General features: G+C 39.4%; 1 protein-coding gene across 8 annotated transcripts in view; it reads left to right on the forward strand.

Annotated features, from left to right (window-relative positions):
- The first annotated feature begins 574 nt into the window (after positions 1-574).
- Positions 575-17,763, forward strand: part of LOC132848959 (zinc finger protein 521) — a 137,473-nt gene continuing 120,284 nt past the window's right edge. For 2 of the 8 annotated variants that reach the window (XM_060875075.1, XM_060875076.1), the window contains exons 1-2: positions 752-1,427; positions 11,894-11,950. In XM_060875075.1, the coding sequence (XP_060731058.1) occupies positions 1,388-1,427; positions 11,894-11,950 (97 nt within the window). In that variant the 5' untranslated portion in view covers positions 752-1,387. Of the gene's footprint in view, positions 689-751; positions 1,428-11,893; positions 11,951-17,763 lie in introns of those variants that run through there. The other 6 variants (XM_060875072.1, XM_060875073.1, XM_060875078.1 and 3 more) reach the window with 5 other exon arrangements.

The raw sequence follows: 17,763 nt of genomic DNA on the forward strand, positions 1-17,763 counted from the left end.
TAACACTGCTACTCATTGTTTACTATTTATCTCCATGGTAACACTCCTTGTCTTGCTTTACTTTTTATATATATATATATATATATATATATATATATATATATATATATATATATATATATATATATATATATATTCTTTTATTTTCCCAGATTAACATTTTTATCCAAATATTGATCATTAAAAAAAATCCTTTATGTGACACACTTTGAGATCTGTAATTAAACAACATGTTTGATAGTAACGAAAAATAGAGTTGTAAGGATTTAACGTCTTGCTGTGATGGTGTAAAACTGTGAAACAAAGCGCCAATCTGGCAACCTTTGAGAGTCACTGAGCCGACTCCTGATCCGGATCGGAATCTGCGCGTCCGCGTTTTGCCGCCGCCCCTTGGATTTTAATCATGCCCTCTCTGTGAGTGTGTGTGTGTGTATGTGTGTGTGTGTGTGTGTGTGTGTATGTGTATGTGTGTGTGTGTGTGCGTGTGTGTGTGTATGTGTGTGTGTGTGCGCGAGCGCAGGCAGGCAGGCAGGCCGACAATGATTTCCTCCGTGATTACGCAGCGCGCGCGTCCCTGTGGGCTCGGGCCCCCTCTGGAGCCGTCCTCATGGCTTTGGGGGCCTCGCTTCCATTTTCCATTATGATGTACCGGACTACCGGAGCGGCGGCGCAGTCCGACACCTCGCAGGTTGGTGACGAGCGAGCGCGCAGTCTTCTTCCTCTTCTCTCTCTCTCTCTGTCTGCCTCTTCATCCTCTGATTTTTTTTTTTAAAGGAAGAAAAAGCAATTAAGACCTAGACTTTAGAAAACGATTCGTGGCTATAGATTATTATAGATTATTATAGATTATTAACAGATTATTAGGAAACCTGAGTGAGGAAAAAAAATAGTTTTAGTACTTCGATGATTGTTAGGAAAAGGAGAAAAAGTATTTATGTCATTTTGAGCTTTTTTTTTTTAATTATTATTATTATTTTGAATTTGAAACACATATTTTTTTCTTTTCAGCACACGTATTGACAGTGTCTTTTTTTTTTTTTTGCGCGCGCCGTGCCAAGAATCCACGCGTAAAGCTCCAAGTCCTTGCGTCAATCAGATCATTATTTTCGGGAATCGACGCGTTTCGCACATGGACATGGACGCGCACGACGGATCCTCCGCGTCTTCCGTGCCCGCACTTTCCCCGACACTGAAATAGGCTTGCACGATTTGGAATTTTTTTTTTTTTTTAACCAAATAACCAAACAAGGTCGCCAAAGTGTAGAACACCCCCCCCACCACCACCACCACCACCCCCCAAGCGCGTTTGCGAGTCGATTCTCTGCGATGTTCTTGCGCTAAATTCTCCACCGATCTGCCTCTTCTGCCCGAGCCGCTTCTCTGTAGGATGTCGCGCCGCAAGCAAGCCAAGCCAAGATCGCTCAGAGGTAAGTGCCGCTGACACCGAGCGGATTTTAGCAGGCAGTAGCAGCTCTTCTTGCCTCGCCTCGCCTCGGCTTGCCTGCTCTCTCCTGCACCTGAATGCATGCGGTGGAACGTTTTAACGGGCGCCGTTTGAGAGCACAAACGCGCTTTTGGTTTCAGGTCTGAGGCGACGCGCGTTGCGTAAAGGCTGTGCGTGTTGCATCATTTTACACCAATAATACTCCAAAGTGCCTGTAGGACTTTGTAACTTTAGTAGTGTTTACAATTTTCCTGCTAAGAGCACGTTTATAAAAAAATAGAATTGCTCTCTCTCTCTCTCTCTCTCTCTCTCTCTCTCTCTCTCTCTCTCTCTCTCTCTCTGTACTGGAATTCCAGATTTCAGAATTCAGGGCCATAGCAATTCAGTATCTCTGTACATATTTCCCTGGACCGCTGAGCGCGCGCATGTTGTACGTGTTCAGGAGCTGTATTAGAGTAGGAGTTGTACAATGTCTTTTTTTGTAGATTTTCACAAGCAGAGAAAACTTTGTGGAGTGGAGGACAGTTGCATTGACAGGTCGTGACATTTCATTGCACAGACTTATGCAAAGTTGCAAAGGTTAAGGTTAAGGGGTTAAGGTTTAAGGGTTTAACTTAAATCCCTTTCGAACCTGGATTAAGAAGGTCAGCTTGCTCATGTCACATGATGTTTGGAAGAGCAGAATGGATCACACTTTTTTTTTGTGATAGACAAAGCAGAACCTGGGCTTGGATCGTTAAGCAGTCATCCGGTTTCAGAGATTTCCTGCTCTGACTCACTTAATAGTGAGGTTGAATCAGGTGTGTGAGAAGACGGAAAGTCAGGAAAGCACTGCTGCACTCTGACAGGCAGTTTGGTTTGTTTGTTTTTTTAGGCTTATTTTCAGGGGATGCGTCACTCGTGTGGAAAAAAAGGAAATGTGTGTGTATGAGTGTGTGTGTGTGTAGTGTTGGTCACAGGTGATTGATCACTAGATAGTCTGGCTATAGAAGATCTTCTGAACGTTCACACACGTTGACAGTTTGATGTGTGTTTGTGATGTTTACTAGGATGCATGTTGGGGAAGTGTTGCATGCAGACAGAAAAGGGCTGTCAATTGTTTTTGTTTTTCAACTTATCTTGGACTTCACACATAATCACACATTTACAAACAAGACTAGAAAGACTTTTCTTTAATCTAAAGCAACACACACACACGCACACACACACACACACACACACACAGGCGGTAAAGTAAATCGAATGCAGACTTTTTCCCCCCGTAGCCTTTGAGGGTAGCCACTGGTATTCATGGCTAAGCTCCAGTTCATCTGGCAGGCTTTGTATTTCGCTCAGCAAATAATTGTCCACGATTTCACATTCCCAGCTTGTGGTCTGCCCGCTCTCTCCCCCCTCAGCTTATTTATTTATTTATTTATCCACCTATCTGTTTGTTTATTTATTTATTTATTTATTCGTTTATTCCCCCCTACACACTCTGTTCATTCTCGGAAGTCATCGTCGTAAGGAAGATTACATGGATCTGCGGTGTTTTCTTCCAGCCACCATTTTAAATCAATGCCTCAGGGGAGAAGAGAGTACAACCGTGATCGCATCTCTCTGCTCTTACACGGAGGTGGTGACGGACAGCAAGCACACGCCGGAGCGAAAGCAAGGCTCTCATCAGCTTTTTTACACTGGTGGAAGCATTTAGAGATACACGCTTAATTCGAGGCACGAGAGGAAGTAACGTCGAACGACGCTATCGCAGCGTACGTGTGAATGAGTTTTGTTTTGGTGGCATCTTTTTTGTTTAATCACATGACCTGGGGATTTTTTTATATGATTATTGCCAATGTGATGTTCACGTGTGTGTGTGTGTGCCTGCCAGGGATCGCTTTCGTAGCACTTTTTTTTTTATTTTTTTATTTTTTTTTTTTATTACTAGTTCTTTAAAACTTTCCTTGGTTCTGATTTTGGATTCTGGACTTCTTAATTTAATCAAGTGTACTTCCTTCAGATTCAAGCAAGATTAAAACCCATACGTTCTAGACAACCGGTTCAGAAATACAAGCAGCGAGGGTTTAGTTAAGAGGACGTGGGATATCGATCACATGTCATCATGATGTTATGGTTTTATTATTTTTATAGGGTTCTTATAGTCATTAGCCGGCTTGAGTAATCATTTGGCGTTTGATTCGACTGGGTTTCATCCACATGGTGAGAAGTTCAAGGGAAAAAAAAAGGCAGGAGTATGAATAAAGTGATAAAATATTATTTTGGAAAAAGTTTGAGATGAATCAGGCGCTACAGAACAAGGCATATCTCTGAGCAGAAGGAATGTTCTAGGTGAAACGTGACCCCGAGCGTCCCAGGCTGCACATGTGGATCCGAGTGAAATTCCAAAAGCGGTTCTTTTTTCTTTCACTACAGTTTCAATACAGTGTGTGAGAGACATGATGGCGTTATTGCTTGAGGGAATAGAAGGCACAGACGGAGGCCATACATCATCCGCTTGTATGCAAACACTTCAGACTCGGCGTCTGACATTTACCCAGGCTTGCCTTTCTGCGTCGCTCATACATACATACTTCCTTTCATTCCGTTTTCCGGTGCTTTGTCACCAAGTTGGATCTTCTGTGTCGTTTGGAACGTGTGACGCCTGCCACGTTGCGCTTTCTTCTTCTTCACTACCCCCCCTTTCTCTCTCTCTCTCTCTTTCTCTCTCTCTCTCTCTCTCTCTCTCTCTTCTGTTTCTTACCGAAACGCAGCTGTGGCATGTGATCACCAGACACCAACATCTCCGACTGACCACTCAGGTTTTATTGGCAGCGAATCCTGCATACATAAATATATTTTCTGCACCATTTATCTGCAGTTTCTCGGGTGCCTTGAAACACTCCGATGTCATATGCACCTGAAAAATATGTCGCTTCTGTACACCAGCGTGCACCGGGGCTGAAGCTAAAAATATTAGTTAAACAGAATAGCTGGGGATTCAGCTTTAATAATCTTACTGATTATTGTTCAATCATGTGTATCATGCGTGTCATTTCAGCTAAATGTTCTTTAGACTCACAAAGCGGTCACATCATGTACATTTCATGTCATTAGGTGGGAAATGTGCGTTGGTGGATGTGAAACACGCGACGCTGCATGGATGATATGTGACTGTGTGAAAAATAAAAGACATTATCTGTATTTTATTTATTATGCAATTGTGGGTACAAAGTCAGATAAGAAAATAAACGAGTCACATGAACGGTGATTCAAATAAATGAATCACACAACCGACTGTGAACCCAAATATAACCCGAGAAAATCACATGTGAAAATAAACAAATCGGATAGAAATCGAATGTTAAAAACGAGTCAAATGCGAAAATAAACAAATCACATAAGACTACAGGAATCACATGAGAATCGCATGCAAAAATGAGTGACTCGTAAAGAATCACATGCAAAAATAAATGAATCATGTGAAAAATCTGATTGGAAAATAATTGTCTTTACATGTGACAATAAATCCCCTGAGAAAATCATGTGAAATAAGTGAATCGTGAGAAAAGAAAATCAATCAATTAAAAAAATAAACACCTGTGAAAATAAATGAATCAAATGAGAAAATCACACTTGAGATTTATGTCATTTTAATAACCTGAGAGTTTATTTTGAAGCCAGGGAATATATTTCTCCTGATTTCTTACAGATCTATGCGTTTACAGCATAGGTTTTCAAAACTGTTGCTTAATACTAATTCTTTTCCACAAGTTTTGGATCAATATTAATTAGAACCTTATAAACTCCCAGGACATGTTGGATGCTCCAGATTTCATTTCTTCTCTCTCTTCTCTCACACATTTTCTTCTAGTTTCTTCTAGTTTCGCTGTAGTTAATAATCACCGAGTTATTAGAGTAAATCAAATCTCAAGTTGATATTATCGAGTAACAAATAACAACGTAGAGAAATCGTTTTGTTTTCGATAAGGAACCATAAACGGAAGGAGTCTCCAGTGCGAACGTGTTATAAAATCGTTCCTCGAAGTTTACCTCAGTACAAAAGTCTTTGCAGCTTAAAATACAGTAGCTGCTTTAATGTTAGCGATAACAGAACTGAATTTTGTACATCAAATATCAGTATATATGAATAAAAAGGTGTAAATTATACGGTTGTTTAATATATATAACATTACAAATGGTTGCTTTGTGTTGTTTATGGAAAATAATCTCATGATCACATTTCGTCACTCAACCACGCGATTGTTTTTTATCCCTAATGTTCTGAATTGATCCAAATAACACGCAGACTTTAAGGGGTTAATAATATTTCATGTCTGAGTTTTAATGACTTGTTGGATTTAAATGCTTTCATAGTGTCTGTGTACGTGTTCATGGTTATAAGGATGTAATAACACCATCCATCAATATTACAGGAAAAAATGTCATTGTCATTAAGAAAACTGTCAAAGAACCATAAAAAATCCCATTAGCAGAGCTGTCACTTCTCATGACACTCGGCTCTGTAAGTTGTTCACGGTGTCTCGGGAGCTGGCCGATTTTTCTGTTTTTTTTTTTTCTTAGTTTTTTTTCTTTTTTGTCATTGTAGGTGACTGTCTTTTTTTTTTTCTTCTTCTTCTTCTTATCTCTCACTGGTCCAGCTGGGAGTGTGTGTGCGTGTAACGCGTAGTAATTAAGAACGATCATCTTAACAAATATGGAAAAATATCTTGTTGTCGGTTTTATTATGGCTGCTAATGAGATTGGTATGAATTAATAATGAAAGCGCTCATTTGGCATGGCTTTATTTGCATTCGATTAAATAATAACCTTTAATATTGCTTACCATGAAGGTCATGCTTCTTTCTAGCGCATATTATTACAGTACCACAGAATGTCCTAATGATCACCACATTTTTTTTTTAAAAAAAGGACTTTACAGGAACATAAAGACATAAATACTAAAACCGCTAATGAGGACAAAAAGCCATTGTACTAGTCACCAATTAGAATGATATATAATGTGCATAATTGCAGGCTAGGTTCTTTCTTATTTCATCTAAATATATATATATATATATATTTATATCAGCAACTTGTGAATTCAGTAGATACTCGTGAGGATGTCCTGCTTTTGGCGTCTTAGCTCCGAGTCTTAATTGAGGCAGCGTGACCCGTCGTGCCCTGCTCTAAATTGAGTGGTGATTCGTCTCATGAGGATTTCTCTCATGGTCAGTCCTCTGGTGCTACAGCACCATTTTCCCGCCCTTCAGCTCTGCTAAAGTCCCCTATTATTTAAAAACAGCTGTACGAGCGTCTCTGTGGTGTAAAGGGCGGCTCAGTGTCTCTGACGAGGACGTTCTGTTAGACGGCATTTCTGAGATCGGAGATTTCTGGCCAGTCATCTTTATGACCTGAACTCAAAACAGACCCTTTTGTTTTTTTAACTTACTCACGCACGCACATCAGACATAAAATGGATTAAACAATGAGGGGAAAGTTAACTAGCAATATCTTGTGCTGCATGTCTTCCCCTCCCCCACCTTTACACTCTCACTGAAGAAAAACATTTACCTCAGAAGTGCATCATGTTGTTTGAGGTTTCCTTTTGTTAGCATGCTAACTCGGTTTAGCAAAGCAGCAACTCTGTCTCTTACAGAATTATTCAGTGCTATCATTATTTCTTGGTTATATCTATTACTTTTGATATATCTTTTGATTTCCTATGTTTAAAAATCTCTACTTTCTCCTCGGTGCAGCTTCAAACATCGCGATTTCTCTGTTTTATATTTGTAAAATCATATGGTGATGTTTTTAGGATGTAGCTTTAAGGAAATCAATCTTCAAGCTCTTGACAAATCTAAATGTTAACAGATGTGACAGTAAGTATTAGAGCTAGTACACATCGCCGTAGTTTTCTCTGCTGCTACGGACACACCTTCGGTGTTAGCAAATAGCTCTCAGCTAATTTTTATAGCAGAGATATTACCAATCTAGCTTTTGAGAGATCATAAAAGCTAAAGATTCCTTAGTTCCTTGTTGAAAGAGACACTAATTTACCACAAGGAACTAAAATCGGTGTGTAATTTGAGTATTTCATCTTTTTTTCTTGTTTCTTACTCTAAGAATTCATACTTTTCTGTTTTAGCTTTAATTTGAAGCTGTCTAATCTTTTTTTTTTTTTTTTTTGTGGAAAGATTTGGGGAATATTAACCAACTCAGCATATTGAAAACCATAAAACTCCACAATAAAAATGTATATAACAGATAGAAATAAACTCTTTTTTTTTAAAACGATTTTTTGTATTTTTTCAGCACTCAAAAAATCGAAGTTGCTTCTTACGTTCAGGTAAAATATAAATAAGTATGAGAAAAATTAGTCTCTGTACAAACCCAGGTCCTGTTAAAAATAAACAAATAAATAAATAAAATATTGTTGCTTATCAATATTTAACCAATTCCCTTTCAATAAATGCATTAGCATTTAGGTGTTCCAGCCTGAGAGTGATTTAATTTAGGCTAATTTAGAGGTGCGGCTTTAGAAAGAAGGGAGTTTGAAACCTTTAAAATCACTGACTGCACCTTTAATCACTGAAACCTTACAGGCACCAAAATAACAGTAAAAAATAAACGAGTTTAGGCTTCAACAGGCTGTAAATATTTAGAAGTGAGTTATAAAGCAGAGAAGGGAGCATAAAGAAGATTTTTTTGTTATGATATTAATTACAAAGGTGAGGCAGCATTTTGACCATTAAAACAAATGTAAATCAAGGCATTTCTGTTGGCGAACGAATTCATAGAGAAAGTACATCCCGGGAAAAAAAACTGAGAGAACAGATATGACTGTATATATACTGTGTGTATATATATATATATATATATATATATATATATATATATATATATATATATATATATTTACATCACACAGCCACAGGGGTGGCCTCATGGCCCAGCTTGACCTCGTGAACCCAGCTTGCACAGATTTTTGTTAGCGGTGCATCTATATATCGTCTCACTAAACATTACGCAGATGAGACATTTGTTTTGAATGTAATGTTGAGAACAAATGCATACTTTTCTGTCCAGAGGTCTTTAATCGTTCCAGTTTTGTCTTCAACAGATCATCTGTGAGGGCAAATTAAACGCAACACCTCATGAAATTCAGTGACGATTCTCCACAGGATCCGATACAAAAAGTGACCTATTTAAAACTATAGTAATTTCTGATGTAAATCTTCATTCGATAGTCAGTATATTATCATTATTACAGTATTATTATTATTATTATTTTTTTTTTTTATGAAGCTGAGATCCGTTTGCATTCATTTTACTTCAACATTTTGTAGGAGCAACGAATCATGAAGCAAACTGCTTCCTCAGCTTATTGTATCGTAGTGTACAACGTTTTTTAGCATATCAGCACATTTTCCATCGAGACATTTTGCAGTTTGTTTGTATTTAGTCCCTGAAATCCCAAAGTTACTTCACTTTCTAATTCTCCAATGCATCGTTCGCTGCTTAGTGCTGTGCCTCTGCCTCAGGTTTCATATTCATAACTCCACGTGTGCCCATCGATGGCGTGAGACAGTATGGCAGGTTGTGCAGTAGTCTTTATCTTCACTACTGTTAATGGCTAATCACTTTCTCAGCAGGATAAACCATCACAACATCCAACCGAGAAGGAATTTATGTGCTGTATATAAAAAATGCGGCCCTAAAACACCGAATATGTGCAGTTCAGTTGAAACGGCAGAAACTTTTTTAATGAGAGCGCCGTGGTGACAAATGACTGTTCTGCCGCCGTAATGCAAAAGTTCTGATCGTGTCATTAAAAGGAATTTTCTGCCTGAACTCCCCGGGTCTCACCAACAGGGATGGTAATCAAAACAAAACTATGAACTCCCTGTACTCCCATCTCCCATTTGGCTGTGGGGGATTTATTAAGAACCCCCCTCCTGTCCGGATTGAAAATGCTCCTCCATGCGCCGATCTCCGGCGCGCCACACAAATTCATTTAGCACACGTGAACGTGCGCAAGCTGTGCGTCTGTTTTCAGGGAGGAATATTTGGACATCAAGCCGGTCTCAATTTGTGTCATAACTTTGGCTCGTGACTGCTTTCCTGCTTTTCTATAGCAATGATGACCAATTACCAAATATCACACACAGCGTCGCGAAGGGGATCTCAAACTTTTTGCCGACAGGGACCCCTTTTATCCGTAAACGAAATCTCACAGACCTCCTCCGAATATAATCCATGTATGCAAATATTAGGCTCATTAGTTAAATGTGTACAGACATATTTTAGTGATTTATTGGAGCTGTGGTGTGTTTAATTCTGTAAATTTCCAGAGATAGAACACATTACAGTAGATCTGCTTATTGGCTGCTTGTTTTTTTGCTGAGATTTGGGATGAAATCCAGAGAAATCACATGAGTAGTTAAACAGGCTAATGTCTCCTTTAAAGCTTCTGAATTTGTTCCTCTTCCTCCCTCTCTGTCTTTTTTTTTTTTTAATAAATCACGCTGTCACGTCATCAGACCAGAGAGAGTCAATTAAATGAATGATTTATAAAAATATTTGACAATTTTTCCTTTCCTGTGGTAACCTCTTGAGCTAGTCTCGGGTCCAATGAGCTGCCTTGAGGTAAATAATTTACATAAACGCATCGATTAAATAATTGTCTAGTTTTTGTTCAATGAACGCTCTGCTTGTTTTGTAGGGATTCTCAAATTTTCATTTAATCATTATTTAAATATGTCTAATTATTTTTTTTTTTTACTATCCAGTGCAGCCATACTGCTCTTTATAGTATAAGATCTCAATAATATATTAAATAGCTCTCACCACGATGGGTTGTACTTTTCATCACAATGTAACAAGGTAAAAACTTAATGACATACCCACTTGACTACGCGTCATAACCCCCTAAGTTTCCCTGAAAGGTGCGTTGAACGCGCTACTGTGACATGGCTATAATGAACTTGCTAACTTTCCCTGTCTAAAAGTTGGCTCCACTTAAATGTGACTTCTTATAGTTTTTGAATGGCTGCAGTCAGCCTGGCACTAACATGGCAGAAAAAACACTGTAATGATCCAACCAGTCAGAATTTTGATTGCTCTCCTCAGCAAGCTTTGACTCAAGATCCCGCCGAGCTTTTCGGAGGAAAAGCGAGTTTGACGCAGCTTGCCTGCTGCTGCCCTGTCGTTTTTCCCCGCACAGCCCACCTACTCCAGCGCCACTAGCCTCTGACTTAATTATGTCAAATGGAGGACTTTTTAAAAAGGCTCTGTTCAAGACGGCCTCCTGCGCGGCCGGTGGCCCCCAGCAGGGCCCTCTTGTCACGACTCCCACTCGCCTCACTCGGGAAATGAAAGGGTAGATGAGGAACGAGGCATAATGGAGGCCGGCTTTCCGACGGCAGGAGAGGAGTGGCGAGGAGTGCAGGCCTCCTCCCAGAGACCCTCATTTTCCATGGAGCAGGTGGGAGTCTTTTGTTCTCATCCTGCTGCTAAAATCCATTTAGCTCGCCGCACCTGACATACAGACAAGGAGCGCTTCCAGTTTTAGCCGGTGAGGCAAGGAGCCTCTAATGAAACAGTTTTACAGCGAGCAACCACAACCGGTGCTCCGTTCACTTGTCAAAGAACGCTCATTCGCCGTGTAATGAATTTGTCTAAATAGCCAACAAGCGGAGATGTGGGTGGTGGGTTGGGGGGTTCGTTTTTGGGTTCGTTTGCAGACCTGCATAGCTTCTCGAGCGGTTCACGGAGAATCATTAGGATGCACAGACATGGCTCGGCTAATGGAAAGACAGGAGGCAGAAATGTTGCAGGTGACGAGGCTTCTAACAGACAGGATGCGCCATGTTACCTCTGACAACCTCACACTTGTTGTGTGTTTTTTCTGTTTTTCAAAGTATACACAGGTTCTTGTAGGTCTTTGCAGCATCAAGGTTCATGATTAGAATACGAGTGCATTGTTGCAAGACAAACCCGATGAGTTATTCATGTTTTGGACAGCAGGCCACACCGTGCAGCAAGATCTTTGTTTGAGGGGGATTTTTTAATATTTCATCGCGTTATTACTCAACTCAATAAGTGATTTATGTGGGTAGCTGCGGGCCACGCTGCAAAACCTGATGCATATGAACGAGCCGAAGCAGGCTGACAGAAAAAAATAGAAAGTCACGTTAAAAAAAAAATGCTCCTGCTGCATATCAATGCAAAAACCACAACAACACAACGCTGAAGCTGTGCTTAAGAGATTCCAGAAGATTAGGATGAGATTGTTTAGCCAAGGATTTCTGGGCTTGCATGTTTGGTGACTAATTTATTCTGTTTTTTTTTTCTCTCTCTCTCTCTCTCTCTCTCTCTCTCTCTCTCTCTCTCTCTCTCTCTCTCTCTCTCTCTTCTCTCTTCTCTCTCTCCTCTCTCTGTCTCTCTCTATCACTCTTTCCTCCATGGCAGTAGAAGACAATGTGACGGAGGAACAGCACACTCCTGGGCAGGCTGCCATACAAAGCGGTAATATTTCATTTCTCTTTGGAGTTTGTCACTTCTTCCTATAGTTTTATTTTTTTTTTCTTTTTTTTTCTTTTGGCTTTCTCAAACTGTTGCCATCAGTTTGTCCATCTGCTGTAAATCACTTCATCAAAACAGCTACGTAAGAAATAAACCGCTCGGGCTAGCTAGAGGAAAATAATCAACATCGGGTCTCACAGAAATCAGTTAGAGTTCCGGTATAAGCGAGAAGTTGATTCTTTTCCTGTGATGAAGTTTTTATTCCTCTTACAAAACTTGCTGAAGATTATTTACTAAAGACCAATTTGTCTCAGAATTGAGATTCTCTAGTGCTGTGGCGTAACTGTGGTGTAACTGTGGTGTGCTTTGTTAGCATCTCTCTTGAACGCTAGTGTATGTGTGTACTGTATGTCGTACGCTTGTCACCGTGTATAAGATGATGGTGTGGAAGCGGTGGTGCGTGTCAGCTTCTGGGTCTCTCTCTCTCTCTCTCTCTCTCTCTCTCTCTCTCTCTCTCTCTTTTTGATGCTGCAGTGTCAGCATTTTAGCAGATGAATGCTTCCTGTCACCTCATGTGACATTCAGCGTTGGCCTCCAGGCAGCGAGCTTTAATCCAGGTCACGCGTTCGGGCCGGCCCGCCTACGATCGAGGCCTGCTCCTGACGAGCGCCGAGCACCGGCTCTTCTTTCATTTGTCTCATGTAAAGGTTAGGTCTCATGTGTGGTTATTTTAAACCTGATATGGATGACTTCGCCCAGCAGGCACGAGGGACCACCGGCCTCCTCTCAAAGCCTGGCATCGGTGTTGAGCGAAAACCGGCGGCGCTTTGTTTTCTTCTGGCCCGTCACTGAAAAATGGCCACTGTAGCGTTGCGCTCAAGACTTTGACACAGAAACACAGCACCGGCAACACAGAGACAATAAGGAGCCTCGGAAGGTTTTTTTACTATTTGGATATTTAGGGTCGAACATTGAAAACCTGAAAATGTAGCATGCTAACCAGGGAAACTTGATTCTCATCAAGGGTTTTTTCTAGAAATTTTGTAGAAATCTCGTACAGTACGGAACACAGGAACTAGAAGAGGAAAGAGTGCTAAGATTAAGTGAGTATTAAAGCTAGCATGAGCTTAATGTAGATGAATTCAACTAGATCAATGTTATGTTGTTAGCAGAAAACACCAAGGAGATGATTTATTTTCAAACCAGTCAAAACAAGAAGATTAATTCTTTTCACTCTCTCACTCACTCTCTCACCTTCTACCGCTTATCCGAACTACCTCGGGTCACGGGGAGCCTGTGCCTATCTCAGGTGTCATCGGGCATCAAGGCAGGATACACCCTGGTTGGAGTGCCAACCCATCACAGGGCACACACACACACACTCTCATTCACTCACGCAATCACACACTATGGACAATTTTCCAGAGATGCCAATCAACCTACCATGCATGTCTTTGGACCGGGGGAGGAAACCGGAGTACCCGGAGGAAACCCCCGAGGCACGGGGAGAACATGCAAACTCCACACACACAAGGTGGAGGCGGGAATCAAACCCCCAACCCTGGAGGTGTGAGGCGAACGTGCTAACCACTAAGCCACCGTGCCCCCTGAATTCTTTTCAAATTAGTCAAAACAAATAAAGTTCATATTTGGGATAAGCTCTGCTTCTGGAGTTTGTTGAATATGAGCAGTTATCTTGCTAGTCTTGTTATATTCGTACTTCCTCCTGGTTTAATTTTTACAGGAAGTGATTCAATGTTCTACAGGCAACAATTCACGACTGCATAGTATCATTTTGCACCTAAAGGTGGCTCAGTGGGTTAGCGATTAGCATGTTTGTCTCAGTCCTCTGGGGTTGTGGGTTTGATTCGTGACTCGGTTCAGACCGTGTGGACATTTTGCATGTTCTCCCAGTGATTCTGAGGTTTCCTCAATGTTCTCCGGTTTCTTCCCCCAGTTTAAAGACATGTGCTGTAGGCTGGTAGGCGTCTCTAAATTGTCCGCAGTGTGTAAGTAAGATCATGATCAGTGTGAGTAAGATCATGACCTGTGACGGATTGGCATCTCGTCCAATGTGCCCCCCACCTTGTACCCCGAGTTCCTGGGAATAGACTCCAGGTTAACCCGCAACCCTGTGTAGGTTAAACAGTAAAGTAAATGGAAGGATGGACGGATTTAAGTGGCAGAAACCACCGTGCGCTTGAGCTCACTTGACAACTCGGCGCAGTTTGAAGCGTGCAGTGATGAATGAGGTACTGTAAGTGATAATTATAACACAGTAATTGCTAATCGTTTGATTCCAGGCCACAGAGTTGCATCGCTATGCCAGTTTACAAGTGTTTTAATAAATGCATATTCTCCAGAGAAGAGAAAGCGGTCTTTAAGCAGTGCTCTAGTGAGACAGATTTGTAAATATCAGACAGATTTTAGGATTTTTGATTTCAGGTTTTTTTTTTTTTTTTTTTTTTAGGAAGATTTAGGGAACTTTGAAAATCCAAACTTCTTTTGAGTCAGGAGTTAATCTGTTTAAATGTGGCTCATCTAAACCTCCATTCTCCCTTTTCGCTTTCTTCTTCCTGATTATTATTATTATTGTTATTATTATTATTATTATTATTATGACCACACACTAATCCAGTCACCAGTCTTAAGACCCCATATGGCACAGTTTAAATTTTCTAATGACAGCAGCAAAAGTTTTAACACTTATAAATACATATATATATATATATATATATATATATATATATATATATATATATATATATATATATATATATATACGTATATATATAATTTTTTATTTATTTATTTATTTTTTTTTTTTGCAAAAATCAATAAAAACATTCACTTTTGTTCAGTGGAAAAAAAAAATCAGCTCAGTCACCTGGTAGAAAGGAGAATTTCATAAATTGGCCTCCAGGTACGTCCGTGGCCTTTGTGCGAGTTTGAGAGAAAAGCAACAGAAGAAGCAAAAGAGCCTAAAGCTCACATAGTCGCTTCACACGTGCCCAGAAGAAAAGCAAAATTAGTCACAAAAGAAACCGTTCTGGAAAAGTGTGCACGCTCGCTATAGCATGAGGCTCAGGAACAGCATAGCATCAGGGATTTAATGAGACTTTCTCTTTTTCTGTTTTTTTTTTTTTTTTTTTCTTCTTCTACGCTTCTTTTCTTCTTTTTCTTTCAAAACTCAGGCGTGTTTAAGATCCAGAACTTGGCTGGAGAGCTGTGCTGTGCTGTCTGGCTGTAATTAGAAGCACATGCGTCTTCTGCACCCCTGCAACCCCCCACCCCCCACACTACGTTTACCACCACCATCTTTTCTTTTCTTTTCTTTACTTTTCTTTTCTTTTCTCCTCTATTCTTTTCTTTTCTTTTTTTTTCTACTCCCTCAATTTTATCCCACCCTACTCCAAGTTTGAAATATTCTGTAAACTAGGATGTCAGTTTTAGCTAAACCAGAGCGGATCGACTTGTATTCGTGTTAGATAGGACAATACAAGGTGCTGAGTGAGAGCAGAGAGAGAGAGAGAGAGAGAGAGAGAGAGAGAGAGAGAGAGAGAGAGAGGGATATGGTGTAAGAATGAGAGCTGGAGAAGCGAGAGATCAATGCACCCGCTGCCAGAGGAAAGAAAGAGAGAGTGGCGAGGGAGGGAACAGTGAAGGAAACTCGCTCTCCTCTGGCTCTGCTGAAATCAGTCTCTCTATTATTCATTTCCTTTGTTGTGCGACTGCGCCACGACAAGACTTCTTCGTCCCGTAGTATATCACAGGATGTGCACCAGAGAAAATGGGGGTCCTTCTGATAGGTTTTTTTCTTCTCTCTTTGCCTTCGCTATTGGAGGAAAAGCTTTAACGATGTCCATATGTACTATGACAGAGAAATCTGTTTTAAATACAGACGTACAGAAGATGTTTTTGTCTCGTTGAGGTTATGGCTGTATTTTTCAGGGCCTTGTTTTTGTTTGTAAAGGATTACACGATACAGTTAACATTTAACGGTTGCAGACTGTACACACCTGGTATACAAACAAAACTCAAAACTTCGCCGGAAATCCCTGCTGTACTCACTGTTTTGGTTTATTTATTTATTTTTATTATTCTTTTCATGGAGTTCCTCACTTGTCTGGTGCCAGATGTGTATCGTTCCGTTGCTATCCTACTGTTCCTCTGTGCTACATACTCTGCAACACTATCGAGGACACTCATCAGCTAATAATTACACACTGAGTAAACTGAATCAAGTGCACTGACTCTGAACCTGACTCTGAATCTGAACTCAGAAAACATGGAGTTTCAAGGATCCCTGAATATTAAAAAAACAAAACTCAATATTTACAATATTTTAAAAAAATTAATAATAATAAGAATTTAATAAAAAAAATAATTTCACTTATTAAGTTAATATATAAAAACTTATGTACTTATTATTTTATTATATTACTTATTTATTATAGAAGTTATTCCAGAATATGTGTGTTTATCTGATTCGTTGTGTAAATGACTCACTAGAAATACATCCAGTCAGAATTAATTGGTCAAACTTGTTAAATAAAAAAAAAAAAAAAATTGTTATGGACTTCAGGGTTTATAGGTTGTATTTATATGACTGTGAAATTTGCAGCTATAATTTAAAAGAAATATTTTCTTTTTCTCTGACAGTCAGAAATGATCCAAAAACAAATCTACGTCAGACAGAGAAATTCTACATTTATTAGCTTACTCAAAGTCCAGGTTTGTTGCCTGGAAATCTAACTGGGGAAGCTGAAATGTAGTAACTAATGTAATATTAAAATTACATTTTATTTAATAATAAATTTAGATGAAATTATAAATTGATATTTTTAACATTTCATTTTTTTTTTTTTTTTTTTTTTTTGAAAAAATATTATCAAATGTTTTTTTGTTTATTTATGGTAGGCTGGTTAGCTGCAGTACATTAATACAGTTTAAATGAAATGAAGACGTATAAGATCATGTAGCGCATTAGGTTTTACCCCCAAAATATAGTGTCCCCGTGTTCAGATGTCTTGTTCAGTCCTTGGCTCAGATGTAGAAATGGAACTTGTGTCTGAATTGCATCTTTATTTTCTTTACTTTGAGTGTAGGTTGTAATAGCAGGGACGTTATATATCACTCAAGATACGTCACATGACCACGAAGTAGTAGTTCTACTTTTTCTAGTTGTTAAACCTACAGGCAAGATTGAATAAAAGCTCACTGCCCTGACATGGTACCCAGCGTACTGAGATGCCCACTGTATATGTAAGGAATCTCTCTGTAACAGCAATCTGCTCCTGATTAAAGGAGCCGTTTGTAATTTTAGAGACCTCTACTACTCTACAAATTGTGTGAAGTTTGCAAATAATAGCCTTGCCCATAACACCGTCCAACCCCATCTCTTTTACTGTCACTACATACAGTAAAGCTCTGCTCCGGCTGTGGGCGGAGTTTATTTCCGGCCCAGAAAAATACACAGTAACCCAGTGCACAGTAACACAGTAAGTTTTTCATTTCAGATGATTGATACGATTATTTCTGGTCTAGAAACTATGTTTAGAAATTACTAAGTTGATTTGAAGTACAAACTAACACCAGCAGGATCAGTAGAAGAAGCTGCCACATTCTTCTTCTTCTTCTTCTTCTTCTTCTTTTAAACCTTTTGAACCTTTTAAAAATATTTTTAGCAATAACATACTTTTTCTTTTTACTGTCAACCAAAAAGAAATAAATAAATAGACAACAACAACAACAATAATAATAATAACAATAATAATAATAATAATAATAATAATAATAATAATAATAATAATAAT

This window comes from Tachysurus vachellii, chromosome 7, assembly GCF_030014155.1.
Source record: "Tachysurus vachellii isolate PV-2020 chromosome 7, HZAU_Pvac_v1, whole genome shotgun sequence".
NCBI lineage: Eukaryota > Metazoa > Chordata > Actinopteri > Siluriformes > Bagridae > Tachysurus > Tachysurus vachellii.